Source organism: Lissotriton helveticus, chromosome 2_1, assembly GCF_964261635.1.
Source record: "Lissotriton helveticus chromosome 2_1, aLisHel1.1, whole genome shotgun sequence".
NCBI classification, from domain to species: Eukaryota; Metazoa; Chordata; class Amphibia; order Caudata; family Salamandridae; genus Lissotriton; species Lissotriton helveticus.
The window spans coordinates 1,146,362,088-1,146,381,391 of record NC_136059.1 but is presented as its reverse complement, the minus strand read 5'-3'; the positions used below and the strand labels follow the sequence as shown (position 1 = coordinate 1,146,381,391).

Below are 19,304 nucleotides of genomic sequence, written 5' to 3'. Positions count from 1 at the left end.
GCTTTTCCTTTCGCAACTTCTCACGTCTCTCATTGACAGCAGCCTCGATGATGAATCTGTGCATCGCAGCTTCATCGCTCATCTGAACCAACGCATTGCTACAACTGAGAATCATAGCCCCGACACTGGACTACGCATCACAAACCCCGTCTACGGGATCCTCAACGTCGATGCAATGGGACCTCGCACCGCAGCCTCGCCGCATCTCGGAAGACATGCATCGCCTAGGTTGTGCAACACATCCTCGACGCGAATCCACGCATTGCAAAAAGGATTTGCGGTACTCTATTCAGCAGGCCCAACTGGGCCCTTGTAGCTAGTCGCACACCATCTCAGTCGGCCTGAACTTCTGACTTTGCCCCAGTGCGGCACTACCAGATACCCTCCAATAGCGTTTTGTGCTTTTTGGTGCTATTTTTCACTGTAAGCTTTAAAATTTGATTTCCCTGGTTCTACTGCTTGGATTTTTGTTGTTTTGGTCTTGTTTTATTTATTAAAATAAGAGCTATTGTTCTAAATTTGTGTGGAATCATTTTTGTATTTATTTATTTATTTCAAAGTTTTATATAGCGCGAACAAGATCTTTGCAGATATCAGAGCGCTTTACAAGGACATGGGGTGATAGCATAATAGTAGGTAATAGTTGAGGTAGTTAGGTACGATATGCAAAATTACATAGGTAGGTCAAAATAAGAGGTAGGTCATAGTTGAGGTAGTATAGGTACACGGTGCATAGTCAAACAGGTAAACCAATAATAAGAAAGTACATAAAGAGGGTGCATATACTTGTTTAAGCGTGCTTAAACTACTTTTGTAAATAGCATAGAGGTACACGGTGCATAGTCAAACAGGTGCGCCAATAATATAAAAATACATAAAGAGGGAGCAAATACTTGTTTAAGCGTGCTTAAACTACTTTTGTAAATAGCATAGAGGTAGGCATAGTTGAGGTAGTAGAGTACAGGGTGCATAGTCACGCCGGAGAATCAATATTATAACAGTAGGTAATATTTGAGGTGGTGTAGGTGAAGGGTGCAAAGTCAGATAGGCACGACAATAATATAAGATAAGATATGCAGAGAGGGAACGTATACAGTCAAGTGAGACGATAATACAAGTAATACAAATAGACCAAGGGGCCAGGAAGGTAGTACAACGCGGAGTCCTGGAGGTACAGAATAATAGTTCATGTGTATTTCGCCATGAAGATCGCTTTTACTTCTTTCTTAAAAAGTTTGTTGGAGGAGATGAGCCTTGTTTCAGGGGGCAGTGAGTTCCAGATCCTGGGCGCCATTCCTGAGAAGGAGCGTTTATAGGTTTTTACCTTCCGAAATCTTCGAGGCTTCAGCAGAAGATTGTTTGTGCTTCTAGTAGTTCTAGAGCCGCCCGAAATTGTCAGCTTTTGAGAGAGGTAGGCGGGTGAGTTTGTGTGTATAGCCTTGTGTGTCATGCAGGCGATTTTCAGATGTATTCTGGCTTCAAAAGGCACCCAGTTCAGGGATTTAAAGTCAGGGGAGATATGCGAGTGTTTTTTTGAGCCAGTGATGAGTCGTGCTGCAGCGTTAAGGGACGCTCTTAGGGGTGCCGTTGTGGTTAGGGGGAGCCCACAGAGGGCGATGCTGCCGTATTCTATGTGCGGGATGACTATAGATTGTACTGCAGTTTGAAAGTCTTTGGCTCGAAGGAAGGGTTTGAGTTTTCTCAAGGTATTGATTTGGAAGTTCGCTCCTTTGGTTGCCTTGCTGATGTGCTGCTGCATGTTGAGATTGGCGTCAAGTGTTATGCCTAAAGATTTTGCTGAGTCAACGATGGTAGGTTGTACATTGAGAGCCGTTAGGTGCTTGAGCCAAGTTTGAGCGGTAGAGATTTTTGCCGGCGGTGAGATCAGGAGGAACTCAGTATTCATCGCATTGAGTTTGAGGTGATTCTCTGCCAGCCAGGATTGGGTGCTTCTGATCGTGGAGTCCAGAAGCAAGATGTCCTTGGGGGATTGAATTTTGAGATAAAGTTGGGTGTCGTCGGCATACATGTGAAAGTGCACCTTGGATGCTTGTAACAGAGTAGTGAGAGGTTCCATGGACTAAGTTGAACAATGTAGGGGAGAGCGAGGAACCTTGAGGGACACCTAACGATACAGGTACCGAGGAGGACATCAGGTTGTTACTTTTGAATCGCTGAGACCGGTTGTGTAGAAAGGAAGTGAACCACTTGAGAACCGTCCCAGATATACCCATTCTTGTGTTTAATAGTTCGAGTAGGTTCTCATGTTTAACTGTGTCGAATGCTGAAGAGAGGTCAAGAAGGATGAGGAGGCAGGTATCATTTTGGTCTAGGATTTGGAGGGCGTCATCAACTATGTGAGTCATAGCAGTTTCGGTACTGTGCCCTGCTCGGAAGCCTGATTGATGAGGGTTGAGGAGATCAAAATTATTTATGTGATTAGCCAGTTGTAGCTGTACACATTTTTCCAACAGTTTAGCGAGCGTGGGAATATTTGTAATAGGACGGTAATTGTTTAGATCAGTGGGGTCTGCTGTTGTTTTTTTTAGTAACGGTGTGACTTGTCCGACTTTGAGGGCGTTAGGGATGGATCCTTGTTGAAGAGAGCTATTGATGATCTTCGTCCAGAGTGGGAGGAGCAACGGAGTAAAGACTTTTAAAGCGTTAGCCGGAAGGGGGTCAGAGAGGTGATTGGATGGTTTCAGGGTGCTGAGCAGTCTGCCAATTTCTTCTTCGGAGTAGGTGCCAAAGGATGACCATGTAGCATTGTTCTTTGGTTCAGACGGTGCTGTGTGTTGAGGGTTGGAGTATAGGATAGCGTCATTGAGGAGATCGCTTCTTATGTTGTCTGTTTTTTGGTTAAAGAAAGCAGAAAAGTCTTCACAGGAAGGTGTAGCGCCCCTGGTGCTGAGTGTCTGGGGTTGTTCTTTGGATTGTGTTTTGATTAGCTCAAACAGTTTTCTTGGGCGGTTTTTTGCTTGGGCGAGCTGGAGGCTGAAGAAGTCTCTCTTTGAGCGTTTTATTTTCCTGAAGTAGGCGTTTCTGTGTTTTTTCAGAGTTTTTAGGTGCAGTGCAGAGGGGGCTGATCTCCAGGTGCGCTCTGCCATTCGCATGGCACGTCTATCTTCATTGAGGCTCCCGTCATACCATGGGTTGGAGATCTTGGACGCGACTCTTTTCAGTTGCATGGGTGCAGCCTCATCGATTATTGTGGTCATAGCATTGAAATAGTGATCAGTCAGTAGTTGAACGTCCGTAACACCGGACGGAGGAAGTAAGAGATTACAGCTGTTAGGCGGTAAGGAATTTGGGTTGATTTTCTTCATGTCTCTTTTCCAAACTTTGGGCTTTGAGGGTTGAGCTGGGTTAAATTTTACTTTTTCATTGATGACGAAGGAGACAATATGATGATCTGACCAGTCACAAGGTTGGATTGATTCAAGTTGAATAGAGTCCTCTTTGGAAATGATGAGGTCAAGGATAGAGCCTTTCTCATGGGTCGGGCTATTGCATATTTGGGTGAGATCAAGGGCATCGAGGAAATTTTTGAGGCTATTCACCACTGTGTCACAGCGATCATTCCAATGGAGATTGTAGTCGCCAAGGAAAATTTGGGTGTGTTGCCGTCCTGAGTTGGTTGAGATTAAGTCCATGAGTTGTTGGGAGAAGGAGAGCTTGTCTCCAGGTGGGTGGTATATGATGTGCAGTGAGCATACCAGTTTGTTTTCGCTGATGACATCCAGGCAGAGGTATTCACAAGAGGTAAGAGAGGGTACGGACGCTTTAATAACTGAGAGGTTGCTTCTATAAATACATGCAATTCCACCGCCTGTCTTTTTGGACCTGTCAAGTCTACTGATACTGTAGTTGGGAGGGACTAGGATATCCATGATAGGTGTAGAAGAATCAGACAACCAAGTTTCAGTCAGAATGGCTAGATCCGGTTCCAGAGACATGATGAGATCGGCGACCCCCGCGGAATGCCTTTGGGCCGATCTGCAATTGAGAAGTATGCATTTGAGTCTGGGGGCGCAGAGGGTGGAGGAAGGTTTTATAGTGAGGGGTACATTTGTGAGGTTGTTGGGGACGGAGCCTCTGGTGTTATGCGTGTGGTGCCTGAGGGGGTTAGAGAGAATCGTTGGGATGGACAGGTGGTTGGAGGCTAAGCGATTTTGGGGAGCCGCGGCGTAAGAGTGGAGAAGGGTGTGTAAGTCATGGTCTGAGAGCGTATTGGTAGTGCGTCTGGGCGATTGGTGGTATTGCGGGAGGGGATAGAGGTCCGGAGTGGGGCGTGTTGTGTGGTAAGGCGAGTAGGAAGTGAGGGGAGAGAGTTGTTAGTACGTTGTTGTGTGGTAAGGCGAGTGGGAAGTGAGGGGAGAGTGTTTTTAGTTATGCTCCTGGTGGTGATGGGGAGGGGGTGTCTGAGGTGTGTGATGAGCAACTCTTTGACGGTGTGTAGTTCTTCTTTCATTTGGAGGAGGGTGGACATAATCATGTCCAGCTTGGTGTTGGGTACGGAGTTGGGGAAGGGTATTGGCGGTGAACAGGAGTATAGGTTACTGGAGAGGGGGGGGAGACTGGGTGGAGAGGCGGTGCTGGGGAAGGGGTTGGAAAAGTTAGAGAGAGGGTTGGTGTTAGAGAGAGGGTTGGTGTTAGGGTGGGTGTTGGCGTTATTGGGCAGGGCAACAGTGCTGAGAGGGGAAGGGAAAGTGGGGGAGGTGAGGAGGCTGGGCGTTGTGGGGGTGGAGGTGGGATAGTAGGGAGTGAGAATGGGGGGTGGGAGGTTGAGGGAGGGGTGAAGGCTAGGCGTGGCGGGAGGGCCAAGTGTGGGGGGGGGAGATAGGAGGAGAGAGCGACATGTTGTGTGGGGTGCAGTTGGGGGAGGAGGAGTGTTCTGAGAAGATTGGTGTGCGGGGCGGGACGGGAGTGCAAAGTGTAGGGGGGGATATGGGAAGAGCGCGAATCATGTTGCGTTGGGTGCAGTTAGGGGGGGTGTTCTGAGAGGCTAGTCGGAGGTGTGATTGGCGGGATATGTAGGGGAGGGGGCGAGGCTGTGACGGTGTGTGGGACGCAAGAAGAGGCGGGTTCGGCTTTTAATGTTGAAGGGTGTGCGGTGTCTGTGGACGGAGGGTGATAGAGTAGAGTAATGGGGGGAGGGAGTGGGTGAGTGTTAGTGTTAGGAGATGCTGATGAGTCCAGGGTGTTGGGAGTGAAGGCTGGAGGGCGTGGGCTCTGAGGTTTAGAGAGGTATTCTTTGAAGGTGGGGAACAGGATGTCAAATAGGTCTAGGTTTCTGTCTGTGGATTGAATTAAGATGGTGCCGTTGTTGTAGATGGTGATGGTTGCTCTAGCAGGGTAGCGTTGTGAAGGTGTGATTGAGAGTGTTACACCATAGGCAGTTTTCCTAGTGGTCGAGACGGTGAGTAGGGTAAGGAGAGCTTTTCTCCATTGTGCTCGGCGTGTAGTGTATAGGATGATATCTGTGCTCCTCGTTCCGTTGTTGAGGGAGAAGTAGGTGTCTACAAAGGGGGTTTCAGGGTGGGACTTCAAGAAGTTGTGCTTAAACTGTTTTGCGTTTTTTTTGGTGAGCCCGGTGGGGTAATTTATTTTATAAGTGTGTTTTCCCATGGGTTCCATGTTGGAAGTAGGGGGTGGGTGTAGTGCTGTGCTGTGGGGATAAGATAGACTAGTAAAAATAGTATCAGCAGAGTGGAAGACTAGCTAGTCTAAGATGGCTTCCATGAAGGAGAGGGGGAGACAAGAATGGAAGTCCTCTGTCTGTTGTAGTTACGTTTAGTTTCCCTTTCTAATCTGAGGCAGGTCGAGTTAATCCAGCTGCTAAGAGGGGCGGAGAAAGTCTTATCTGTTATTGGAGAACCCTAGCCGAGATGTTGCGCGGCTTCGTGGAAATCTGGGGGCCATGAAGGTGATTAATTGCTCCAGGTTTAAGGCCACGGCCATTTTGGGCGGTAAAGAGGACAAGAATGTAATGAGAGTCAGCGGTTACTGTTTGAAAGTGCGTACCTTATAATCTCAGGAGACATTGAGGTCGATAACCAACACGATGTACCAGCCCTATAATGACGAGCCAGGCTATAGATCTGTGCAGCAGGCAGGCATCCCCACGCCGCAGTTCAGGCACTCCAGAGCTGAATCATGGACATAAAGTAGCCGAGGGGATCACCCACCACGTGACCTGTGTTTTTAAATAAGAGCCCTTTCCCTGCCGTGCATTTAATGTTGTAAAAGCTGTAAACCAAACGATAGGATGAGGCTTGCTGGTGGCAGTACCCCCGCTTGGTAGACGATGTCACAAACGGCACAGAAAAACTCCAGTCCACTAGGAGAGGACGCTCGCTGTAGAACCTGCACTGTCTGATACTACAGTTATTCTCAGCAAAGTAACCTCTATGTTTTCAACAGTGCGCCGATAGCCGCTTACCGCATAGGGTTTACAACGCCGAGCTTACACGGTAAAAAAGCACTCCTCGCGGGGTCATTGGAGGTTGTTTCCAAGCTCCGAACGTTTGCGTTCCACTGCGGCGGCCATTTTTGTTTTTACGTGGTTCGTTGGAACGCACGCCGTGGCTGCTGATTTTCTTCTTTGTTGGTCAAATACCAGGCGATTGTCACCAACTGCGGGTATCCGCTTGCTCCCAAGGTATCACAGTCCGGTCCGGTGAAGGGGGACCGGTACAGGGGGGAGGGGGTGAGCTTCAGATCGCCGACCCTCCGAAGGCTCAAGGCTCGTTGGTGCAGGAGCCCTTCAACCGATCCACAGCTCCGCTGCAGGGGTGGGGGAGGGGGTGAGCTTCAGATCGCACAACAACCCCCCGTGGGCACGAGACTCGTCGGGGGCTAGAGCCCTTCACGGGATCCACAATCCGGTGCCGGAGGGGGTGAGCTTCAGAGCGCCGACCCTCCGCAGACTCGAGACTTCCGAACCAGTGGTCTGCAGGCGTCCGTTGAGAGTGGAGATGTCTCCAGGTGACCCGGGCTGAGACGGGTGGCTCCAACCATCCACCGGATAAGGTAGGAAGAACTAAAAGATGCTGGTTGCAATCCTGTTACTCTCATGCGTTCGGTTCCCCGGAGCGGTGGGCGCTGGCAGGGATAAATCCAACAAGAGGGATCCCAAGCACCAGGAGCTCTTAGCAGGCTCCTGCTCCGGTGGCCATTTTGACCAGTATTGTGGTGTTTCCATTGTTTTACTGTTTGAAGTGTTGCACAAATACTTTACACACTGCCTCTAAGTTAAGGCTGAATGCTCTGTCCCAAGCATCCAGAGGGTGAGCACAGGCTAATGAATTGTTTTTGGTGACAACCCTAAGGGCGGATGCAGTAAATGTTTTTTGATTTTGCTTTGTAGCTAAAAAGCAGAAGCTGTGTGAGGTTTCCGAAGATGACTTGAATGAAAATCCCAAGCTGGATGACCTCATCTGCATTTTGGATGATGAGTACCGCCAGAACCCACAGACGAGAACGCTACTCTTTGTCAAGACAAGAGCGTTGGTTACAGTAAGAAATAACTCTACTAACTTTTGAGTTACTCATCAGCGTACAGGCAAAAGGTAGCAGAATGTGGATAGAGAGTTACAAAAGTGGAAATTGTCTTACCTCTTGTTTTAAAAAAAAGTTACAAGTTACATGCAAACTGCAGAATGGAAAACTAGAATTGACTGATTTCAAGTGTTCTAAAAAACAAACTAGTCAATTTTTGCAGTGCAGTGTGTGTGCGAACGCGCATGTGCGGAAGTCGGCCTGTGTGTACTTTTTTAGAATACTGGGGCAGTGTGTGAGTGCACAATGCATTAGGAATAGGCACATTCCACAGCAAAGGATTCAGGCAGAGGTTGGGATTTTCTGTGTGTATGCACATGGTGTGCCACATGTGTGCTAAAACATTTCTTTGAAAGTGCAATCATAAATTATTATAGAATATCTTTACTAAATGTATGACATTCATTAAAAAAGTTAAGTAGAACTAAGGTCCCGTACCAAGCATATGTAATAGAAAATTTGTAGTGATCACTCGGACACGGGTGATTGGAAAGACACTACCGTTTATTCAATGTACATCCCGCGCAGCTTCCAGAGTGAAAGGTCAGGAGTAACTGACCATTTAAACCACAACATTTTGTATCAGAACTAACACAAGACAATGCTGTGCTCATGCACAGATGACATACTACAACATTTTCTTCCTTTTATAATGGACAAAGAAAAACCTGGGAAGGTATATAATGCACTCAGAACACATAAGAATATCTAAATGAAAGCAAAGAAATAGAACAGAGAAACAGAATAAGGAAAAGAAAAAACACAGTTCCTGTATAAGGCACAAAGAAAATGGAAAGAAATCAAGAGAACTACCAACCATAACGGTTGGGCGGATTAACTCTCCTACCACTTTTGCGTGGCTCTCTCTTTAGTTCCGAAGGTATCCTGACCAACACCTCAATCTCACTTGATCTGAGGTCGTGTTTAATTGCAGACCACTTCATGGGACACGGATTTCAAGAGAGTAATCACATACCGAACGACCCTTGTCGGATTTAGACTCACAAGATAAATTGATCTTGTCTACAATATGTTTAGGGATTTTATAAACTCTATAAATGTTCCACCAACTCTGTCCATCAACTCTTACAAAACAAGAGACCACGTCCACTTTTATAGGAGGACCACGTCCACTTTTATAGGAGGACCAAACTTAGACAAACCTTTTGGCACTTTATGAGGAAGTTTGATTCTAACCAAATCTCCCACACATACTTTGGAAATATTGTCTTTTTGTTTAACCGCACATCAATAAGCCCTATTCTTATAGTGGAAAAAACAATTCCCTCCTTCTTTTGATCACCAACACCCTTGGGTAAAGTTTGCAAACACCACTTTTTCATCCATGCAGGACACATGTCAAAACAGGCAACTCTGCCTCTCAAAAGTTTAAAAAAGGACTCTTGTTAGTCATTTGGTTGGAGGTGGTGCGATGTGCTCACAACATGCTTTGTACAGCCTCCTAAGCCTTTAATCTGTTGCTCACCGTCCATTGTATACATTCAACCAACACCTGGTTCACACGCTCAACAAACCCATTGGCCTGGGGGTGATAAAGGGCCACCCTACCATGTAGAATATAGGATTGTTGCAAAAACGCCATCCTCTCCTTTGAAGTAAATTGAACACCATTGTCCGAAACTATTTCTTTGGAGAAACCCTCCTTTGGAAATAACGCTTGAAAATAATTAATTACACCAGCCTTGTTGGGATCAGTCATGAATTGAACCTCCCACCACTTACTGTAGTAATCAGTGACCACCACAGCATCTTTATACTGGTTGGGAAGAAAATGAAATGGGCCTATAAAGTCCACCGCCAGCTTCATCCATGGTCCCATGAGTAACTCAATCACCTGACAAGGTGGAGCACAAACTTTAATGGTCTTGTCACTTGTACAACATGTCACAACCCTTTGAAGATTTCATCAAAATTATGAAAAATAGAAGGCCACCAGTATATGTTGCAGATTCTCCTTTTGGTGCTTGTCTGTCCAAGATGCCATCATGTCCTAATTCAATAATGCGAGACCTCAACCTTTCAGGAGGTATCAATTTCTCCCCCTTCAAGAGATAATTCATCAGATCTTTTAGCAAAAGGTTGAAGTTCAGGACTCAAATTTCTCTCTCTCCCACCCTTGAATGATGTGCTCTTTGACAGCATTAAGCACCCTGTCTGATCGTAAATTCTCAAACCATTCGATTTCGGAGAAGCCACTGACATTGCACACATCCACTGCAGCAATCAAACAATCTTCAACATCATCATGCAGAGTAAGATACTCCATAGTCAAAGGAAGAGGGGAGCTGGAGAGAAATCTGCTCTAGCGTTTTTCCCACCGGGAATATGCTCTGCCACAAAACTGCGTTGTAGCAGTTTGGAACTGAGCCTAGCGATTCGTGGCGTGTGATCTCAAACTATATGACCATTCAAAATGGGAATTAAGGGCTAATGATCAGTCAATTTAAGTATCTACCCCATAAAAAGCATTTAAACTTTCTACCGCCGAAGAACAAGCCAGTACCTCCCTCTCAATTACGTAGTAGTTATTTTTGCTTGGGCATAATGAATGTGAGGCAAAAAAACGGTACATTCTTTTGAAAAATCAACCGGCGTGAGAATGTTCCGCTTAAGCATTTCCTCCTTTATGTGATCAAACTCCTCCTGACAATCATCACTCCAAACTAAAGCAGTCTTTTTTTTCAACAATTCTCTCATACGTATTGTCTTACCTCTCAAATTGGGGATACATTTTGTATAGAATTGACACACACCTAGGAATATGACACTTGCTCCGTAGATGTGGGAGAAGTTGATTTGACAATCGCCACTAACCCAACACGTGGTTGAACACCCTCACCTGAAATAACATGTCCTAAATACTCGATGGACTCCACACCAAAACACACTTTTGTTTGTTTGCAATAATACCCTTATCTTGCAATCTTGTCAAAACCTCAGTTAAGTGTTTGTCATGTAGTTCCTTGGTTTTATCCCCCAGAACCAAGATATCATCTTGAAACACTACAGTGTCCTCCACCCCCTCCAAAACCTTCTCCATAATACGCTGAAACACAGAGGCTGCCAAAGCTAGACCGAAAGGCATCCTTCTGTATTGAAAACTCCCTACAGGAGACTTAATGTGGTAAGATGTTTGGAGGTACTTGCTAACTCCACTTGGTGATAGGCCGAAGACAACTCGTTTTTGGAAAACATCTTGACACCTGCAAACCTTGACACATTGTCATCAATCCTGGGTAACTAATGGGAATCCACCCAAATCTCCATGTTTAGTCTATGCAAATCAATGTATACCCTAAGATTCCCATTTTTTTTACGGGCAACCACCAAAGGTGAAAGCCCCAGTGAAGACTCAATTGGCTCTATAACACCAGACTCACACATTTTCCTAAGCTCGTCCGCCATATCATCTCTGACACTTAAGGCACATTACGAAAGTTGTGTTTAATGGGACTAGCATTTTCCTTTACTTTAATGAGATGCTTGAATCGTTTGATACAACTCAATTTGTCAGCAAACACTTCCTTATGCTTGTTAGCCCACACTTGCATGCTATAATCACTGTCTCCCACCAAACACACTTGCTCTCTAGTTCCCGGTCTAAGGGTCATACCATAAAAGACCCTGATGGTACCACCCTAATATGTTGAGCCCTTTCTTTGCCACATAGACTTTCCCCTGAATGCAACGGGTTTTAAACAACAAACTTGTTTCAAAGAAACCTTTGAGTTCTATTCTTTTGCCTTCATAGGAAACAGGGCTTCTATCAGGGGGTCTCACGTTTTTTTTTCTCCATTTTTGCTCAAATAATTCTTCAGTGATCATTGTCATGCATGCTCCAAAATCCACTAAAAGCTTAAATGATTTGCCATCTACAACGATATCCACATAAGGGTCCACACATTCATAAGAACCATCTTTAACCACTAGAATCAGTTCGCTCACAGAGCTCACAACTTCCACTAATGTGTCACTTTTTGCATCGTCAACATCACCAAATTTACTTTATCTTTGGACAAACACACCTTAGCAAAGTGACTTTGCTTGCCACATTTGCGACAAGCTGCATTCCTGCCCGCTCAAAAATGGCTGTTGGGTAAGTGAGAGGGAAAACCACATTGTACATATAAATTTTTGTGAAGTGTACTTTTCCTGTCAGCTCTAACAACAACAGGAGTTTTACTGTACTTGTAATCACTGCCTCGTTCCTCACTTTGTTCTTTTTGTTCCGTAACAACAGCTATACCCACCTTGTCAGACTTCACTAACTCCCTAGATGCTTTTTGAGAAAGCTCTATGCTTTTTACTATACTGATGTTTTCCTGTAATGATGGGTTTGTTAATGTAAGTAGTTTCACCTGGACTTTTTTGTTGCTACACCCTACCAATATTTGGTCTCGTATTAATTGAGTAACGATTTCGAATGCGCATTCCGACGCAAGAATACTTAATGCTGCAACAATGAAACAATACTCTTATCAGCTTCTTGTTCTCTTGTGAAAAACTTGTGCCTAGCCGCCACTCAACTCCCTTCAACATTAAAAAGTTTTTCTAGTCTGGCTACGGCCTCCTCAAATTCATCAAGCACCTCATCACCTTCATGATATTCCAAGAGAGGTAAATGTTCCAGAACAGGTTGACCCTCAAATCCCAAGTTGTGTCTAAGAATAAATCTTTTCCGTTCTGTCTCCCACTGCACCTAAATATTTTGTAAATGCTCTAAACCATACTTTCCACCTAACTGGTGGGTCTCCTGGAAGCTGCCAAAATGGGGGTGGAAGTTCCACACTCTGCATATTGTCAACAAATACAATTGACAAGTAACAGTGCCTCATAACCACACACTAATAAAAAACGAATTCAACAAAAAAAAGAAAAAAACAGAGCAATACTAGCAACTCAATAGTTGCAGCTGGGAGTCCAATTAGCCACACAAAAAAAAATTACAGTTGCTAAAAATTAAGACCCAAACTTATGTTTACGACACAGTCAAAGATAAGAGGATAGCTAAAAGCCCTTCACGCTGGATCCGTAAGCGTTGTTGAAGCAAATATAATTCCTGTCAAAAACGTGCATACATTTGTCACAGAAATGTCACTGAATGCCAAAATGTACCTCTGCTCGAGCAGGTAAGAACCTAGTGTTAAAATATCACCGGAATGCCTGCTGAATCACCTGCTGTGTTGTTGTGCTGGGTTACATAGCAACGCTGGTCCTCTGGCACCACTGACACAGCAGTAGGTGCAGAAGAAGGTGCAGTAGTGAAAGAGCTGGAAAAGACACTGCCGAGGACTACCCAGAAGTTTTTCACAGACACACTTCCGGTGGGTGAAGAGACGAGGGTCACCAGACGAGACGTTTCCAACCAGCTTCTACCCGGAAGCTGTTTTATTTATTTATTATTATAGAATTTTATAAAGCGATTGGTTACGCGCCCCGGCGTGTCCCCGCGCTGAAAGCAAACAAGTGGAAGAATGGGATCAAGAGGTTACAGCAGTGCTAGGCGGAAGAGGTAGGTTTTTAGAGCTCTGCGGAACTTGGCCTCAGAAGATTCGAGGCGGAGTTCAGTTGGAAGCAAGTTTCAGTTCTTGGCTGCGAGGAGCCTGAAAGATCTGCCCCCCATTCGAGCTTTGCGGATTTTGGGGACAGCTGCCAGACCAGTGCCAGAAGATCTAAGCATCTGCTCTGGTCTGTAAGGGGTGATGAGGCTGTTTAGGGGGGCGGGCGCCCTGCTTCCAAAGATGCGATGGCACATGCATAAAGCTTTGAAGATAATCCTTTCTCTGATCGGAAGCCAGTGAAGGGACTTCAGAGCGGCTTTAGAGGACGTTCTCCTAGGAAGCCTCAGCACCAGCCGGGCTGTGGCATTTTGAAGTACCTGGAGACGGCTAAGGCTTCTAGCCGTAATTCCCAGATATAAAAGATTGGCATAATCGAGTCTCGATGTGACCAAGGCATGCACAAGAGTCTGCCTGGCACCAACAGGAAGTAGGTCAAGGACCTTACGTAAGCTCTTGAGTATACCGAAGCACATTCCAACCACCCGATTAACCTGGGGAGCGAAAGACAGCTCGGAGTCAAATAGTACCCCGACATTTTTGGCCTGTTGACAAGGCACTGGAGTGGAGCCCAGGCAGTCTGGCCACCATGCCGAGGACCACACAGTCGGACCACCTCCCACCACGAGCACTTCAGTTTTGGACCCATTCAACTTCAGGCAGTTGTTAGACATCCAGGAAGCAAGCTCCTGCATGCAAGCACTGAATCTTAATGCCGCAACTTCGGGTGCCCGTGACAGTGAGATGACCAGCTGTGTGTCGTCGGCGTATGATATTAGTTGGATGCCATGACTTTCCACAATGGTGGCTACAGGGGAAGCGTAGAGATTGAACAGGGTGGGGCTCAGGGCAGACCCCTGGGGAACCCCTTGGTCGAGATTGAACACACGGGAGTAGTGTTCTCCCTGTCTGACCTGAAAGCCCCTATCCGTCAGGAAGGATTGGATCCATCTCAGCGCTACCCCATTTACTCCGCCTTTATTAAGACACTGTAGCAGGGTGACGTGTGCTACAGTGTCAAAGGCGGCACTCAGGTCGAGTAAGATGAGAGCCATAGTATGTCCCTCATCTACCCCTTGCCTGATGGTCTCAGTGGCCATGAGCAGCGCGGACTCCGTGGAGTGGCATGAGCGAAAGCCAAACTGAGTAGGATGGAGGAGGTTGGCTTTCTCCACAAATGCCATAAGTTGGAGATTTACCACCTTTTCTGCCACTTTGGCCATGTAGGGGAGGAGGGAGATGGGCCGGAGATTATCCAGCCTGTCCCAACTGAGATTCGTTTTTTTTTTTACGCAGGAGCACAATCGCTTGCTTCCACCTTTTGGGTACGGTCCCGGACTCAAAAGAAAGATCCAGAACATCCCTGATATATGGTTCCAGGATTTCAATACTCTCTCCAAGACGTTTCGGAGATGCCGGATCACGGGGGGATCCTGACTTGATGGAACGGCAAATCTGCTGAAGCTCATCAGAGGGTGGGGTGAAAAAGTTGCCTAGCCTATTAGCACCTACATCTATCGATATATTTTCCCTGAACTCTGTTGCCTTTTCCTTTCCCCCTGAAAAAGAAGAAGGTGGCAATGCGGTTATAGGATTCCTCTGAAACCGAAGAAGGGTCAACGGATGAGCCGCATAAAGAGATTTCCTTATAAATTTTAAATAGCTCCTTGGTAGAGTTATGAGCTTCTCCTATCCTACCTGAAAAATAGTTAGTTTTAGCACGCCTGATCAAGCTATGATATTCCCTGCGTTTGCCTATATATCTCAGTTTAGCTTGATCCAGGTAGGCCACCCTCCACCGTCTTTCTAGTTGTTTACATTCAGCTTTAGCTAGGCGAAGTTCTTCGCTAAACCAGGGGGCGGATTTATGGGGTCTACTACAAGGTTTTTTTTTACAAAGAGGGGCTATGTCATCCAAGGCATTAGTAATACGACCATCTAATCTATCTGATGCCATGACAGCATCCTCACCTCCTGGTCTGCCGGCTTTGGTCAGGGCAGTATCGAACTTAGTTTTGGAGAACGCAGTCCATTTGCGACTCAGGTATTTAGTATTGGAATACTTTTGGGAATTACTAGCAGGGATAGTTATTATAAAAGGTACTAAAAAGTGGTCTGACCAAGGGACAGGGACAGGGGACTTAACTTCTATACCTTCCCAGTTGGCAAAGATGGGATCCAACAAGTGGTCTTTTTGATGGGTTGGGGCCTTAGATCCAATATATAATTGGAGGGACTGTAATTGCAGATAGAAATCAGTAACTCCTTTGTCTGTTAAATCGTCCAGATGGATGTTCAGATCACCCAAGAGCAAAAACGTGTCCCTACGCAGAGCAGCTTCCGTTAGGCCTTCGGTCAGGCTGGTGGTAAAATGGGTAGAAGGACCAGGTGCACGATAAATCAATAAGCCCTTCAGCGTGTTCCCAGCGTTAACTTTAATGGAGAAGGCCCCTGTCTCACTATCAACGATAGCGAGAGGTTCAAGTTGGCAACACAATGGCTGTTTAGATATTATAGCTATCCCCCTACCTCTGCCTTCAGATCTATTTAGGCGTACCAAGGTGTAGCCAGCAGGAAGAGAAGCAACTATGTCCGGCTCTGAGTTGGAATCAAGCCAGGTCTCAGTGAGAAACAGAAGATCAAGTTTCATGTCTGTGAGTAGGTCAAATATATCAAGACTATGTTTCCTCATGGATCTGGTGTTAGGCAGACCACATGTAAGCCTAATGTTCTCAGCCCTAGTCAGAGATCTGTTGTGCCAATTATACTGACACACTTTGCAGTTGTTGGTATTTTCTGCGTTAAGACTGTGAAGGCAGGCTTTGGCATAATCAGGACAGAGGGCGCGGAGTTGTTGTGCGCTCCAGCATATCATTGGGCCATTTTGGCCAGGGGTCGTGGCCCCTGTCCCCGGCCGGCCGCGGACGGGCGCAGACGGGCTCGCCTTTGGCGAGCCTTCGGCGCGCCCGCTGCGCTCGTCCGCTGCGCTTCCTAGGTGGGGGTGACATTTTATGTCGGATGGGGCGGGAGGAGCGGAGCACTAGTCTGCTCGGCCGCCTCCTCAGCCAAGATGGCGGGGCCCACGGGGGAAGAGTCTCCAATGAATGGTGAGACCAAGTGCAAAAGAGCAAAGAGCAATACATTTAAAATAATGGGCAGCAAGGACGATAGTTTTAAAAACACAGCAACAATTGGTCAACACTCAAAAAAGTCACTGGCAAGGTCCCGGCTTCCGCCTCAGGACGATCCACACATCACACACGCTCGCAATCAGCGGGATGCGTCAACACTCGGGTTTTATGTCGGAAGGGGCGGGAGGAGCGGAGAACTAGTCTGCTCGGCCGCCTCCTCACCCAAGATGGCGGGGCCCACGGGGGAAGAGTCTCCAATGAATGGTGAGATCAAACGCTTCCTGTGGGTGAAGAGACGACGGTCACCAGACGAGATACGTCCTGCAGAGAATGTACAGGGTAACCTCCACTACGTGATGACAACTCCCAACCACCTCATCACTTGGGTGTCGGTATACGCAGGGTGAAGACTTCCTCTGCCTCAACAAGACCAGAGTGGAGTCAGAAACGGAGTAGCCCTCCACAGGCTAACAGTGGATCCACAGCACGATAGCAAAATCCAGGAACAGCCAGCAGCACGTAGTGATGGTCCTCCTCAAAGTGAAGAGTTGACGCTGTATGCTGCCAAAAATCGATTGAAGAAGGACCGCCCAAATGTCCGCTCGCACCTTAGCAGAGAGGATACACACATGGGTGGGGATGTACAAAATCGTCGCCAAATTTGTAGTGATCACTCGGACACAGGTTAGTTCAAAGACACTGGTTTATTCGTACGTCCCCCTCAGCCTCCAGAGAGAATGTTTAGGTGTAACTGACCATTCAAACCACAACATTCTGTAACAGAACTAACACGAGACAATATCGGTGCACACGCACAGATGACATATTAAACAAGCATTTACAATGCAATAGGTCTCGCAGCATTAAAATTTGAGTTACTGGCATTGTAAATGACAATGCTTTGCATCAATTCTTTTTTTAATTTGAAATTGGTATATAAACATTGTTTGTGAATGGTTAGCTGTTGCTTATGCTAAGCAAAGTTGGCAGTAATATAGAGTGCTAGTCTTGCTTGTAATAAGCATGCTGATTTAAATGCCTCTGATACCTGCGGGTAAAGTTTGCGCTATATAAAAGTGAAAACTAATAAATAAATTTAAAAAAGCCTACCTGTACCACGTCCGTTCTTATTCTTTGATGCCACATATTTTTGGGTCCCTGTATTTATTAACTGCACCCGGCTGTGGGAAACCTCCATGACAGGAACAACGTGTTGCGGGGCAGACACGGGCAAAGTAGCCACTGTCCTGTGGCTGCACCGCGGGGTAACAGTGTAGGGGCAGGAAGGCAGGCAGTTGGTAGTGCTGTGGCATAGCAGTGTAGTTCTCTGTGTATGCTGGGCATGGGGGTTGCTATTGGCTGACAAGAAGTGGTGAGGAGGTGCCGGTTCGGTGGGCCTGCTTCCTGATCTTGGGCAGGTGACAGTTAAAAAAAAGCATTGGCATAGCCAATAGGTCTCGCCTTTGGGACCTTATAAGTATTTAGTTTTGCAGCACAATATCCTTGGTGCAACATCAACTGTTGCATGGATAACCGCTTATAAGGTCCCAAAGGCGAGACCTATTGGCTACGCCAATGCTTCTTTAAAATTCTCTGTTAAATGCCTCTTTTTTCGTGGATCTGGGTCGTACTATATTAAAAAACATGGAGATTAAATCAATGGGGCATCTGTAATTTGGCATGCAATTAAGACTCGTTTCAGACTCAGATTTTTGAAGGAGGGGAAAGGAAGCTGGTGAGAAATCCGGAGAGTTTAAATGGGCAAGTGTAATTTACAAGCCTATATTTTTTACACATTTTATTTCAAATGGTTTTTCCTACCCGATGTTCACATGTTAAATTGCTATCCGGACTTAACTAAAATAAATGTTTCATTGTTTACACAAGGACAGCAGAAAAATGTTATTATATTAAGTTTTTGGAGAAAGTTTTACTGTGGTCATCAAAACAAGCTGATTACCACATTTAAAGGTCACTGATAAAGTTCATAAACGAGCGCTCATTCAGACCCCATCTTGACAAATAACGTAGCTCCAGATTGGCTTGTGGCTTATCTCATCTTTCGTGTTGTTTTGTGTATGTATGAAGTTGCACGCAGCACGACCCTTGTGGTCGTGTTATTGTCTCAGGCTACTTGTGACTCAGAACAGGTACCTGGGACTATGGCGGAGAACGATAAGTGTGATCTAGCTAAACTAGCAGGTTGTGTTTGGATAGGAGAGCAGCTGATCTGCACAAAAGCAGGCTTGTCCTGAAGTGCCAATGGTGTTACTGAAGTGCGAAAGCAATAAACACAGGTCTAGACTGACAGAAATAACCAGCTGAACCGATAGGTAGTTGTTTCTATAAACCTTTTTCAGTTTTCCTGGGACGGTAACATTGGAAATCGTATCTATTGGTCCTGAAAGGCAGCTCGACACGGCCATTTATGTATATATACATTTAATGTCAGCATTGCCAGCCATACACCTTCCAAAAATGTTTGTTTTGTTTAGCTAGTTCTGATGACCCTGAGTGGTCTGGTAACCCACAGGAGCGTCCCTTCTCGGGAGAAAGGAGGAACGAGTCGCAGGGAAAAGCGAGGGAACCTGCAGAGGATCCCTGCGGCGCGAGGCGCTGCCGTGCACTGCCAGGAGGAGGAGGAGGTTGTGGTGTTGGAGGCTGGGCGGCCCCGACTCCCTGACGCCAGCCAGCCAGACCAGATCAATCCAGAGAGGAGGAGGGACTCGGAGCGCCTGCATGTGTGTGTGTGGGGAGGAGAGGGGAGCTAGCATTGGAGGAGCGGGCACCGGAGAACGGCGGCTGGAGGGGGATACGCCACACCGGGACACGCACGGTAAGTCCCCGCCTTTATTGACTCCTCGTACCGTTCATTGTACACACGTCCTGGCCCACATACGGGGCACAAGACTTTTGAAAAGGTCTTAGCCGGCATGATGGCGCTACTCCGGGGGAGAGTGAAGGACCGGCAAGGGGCTCTGTGTGTGGGCTCCGTGTGTCTCCCCGTTCTCGAGTCTCTGCTTCCCCCTCACCT

General features: G+C 46.5%; 1 protein-coding gene across 3 annotated transcripts in view; it reads left to right on the top strand.

Moving 5' to 3' along the window:
* Positions 1 to 19,304, top strand: part of RIGI (RNA sensor RIG-I) — a 568,474-nt gene that overhangs the window by 328,933 nt on the left and 220,237 nt on the right. For all 3 annotated transcript variants that reach the window (XR_013607126.1, XR_013607125.1, XM_078675991.1), the window contains exon 14: positions 7,370 to 7,518. Coding sequence is in view for 1 of the 3 variants with exons in the window: in XM_078675991.1 (XP_078532117.1) it covers positions 7,370 to 7,518 (149 nt within the window). In the remaining 2 variants the exon portion in view is untranslated. The remainder of the gene's footprint in view (positions 1 to 7,369; positions 7,519 to 19,304) is intronic.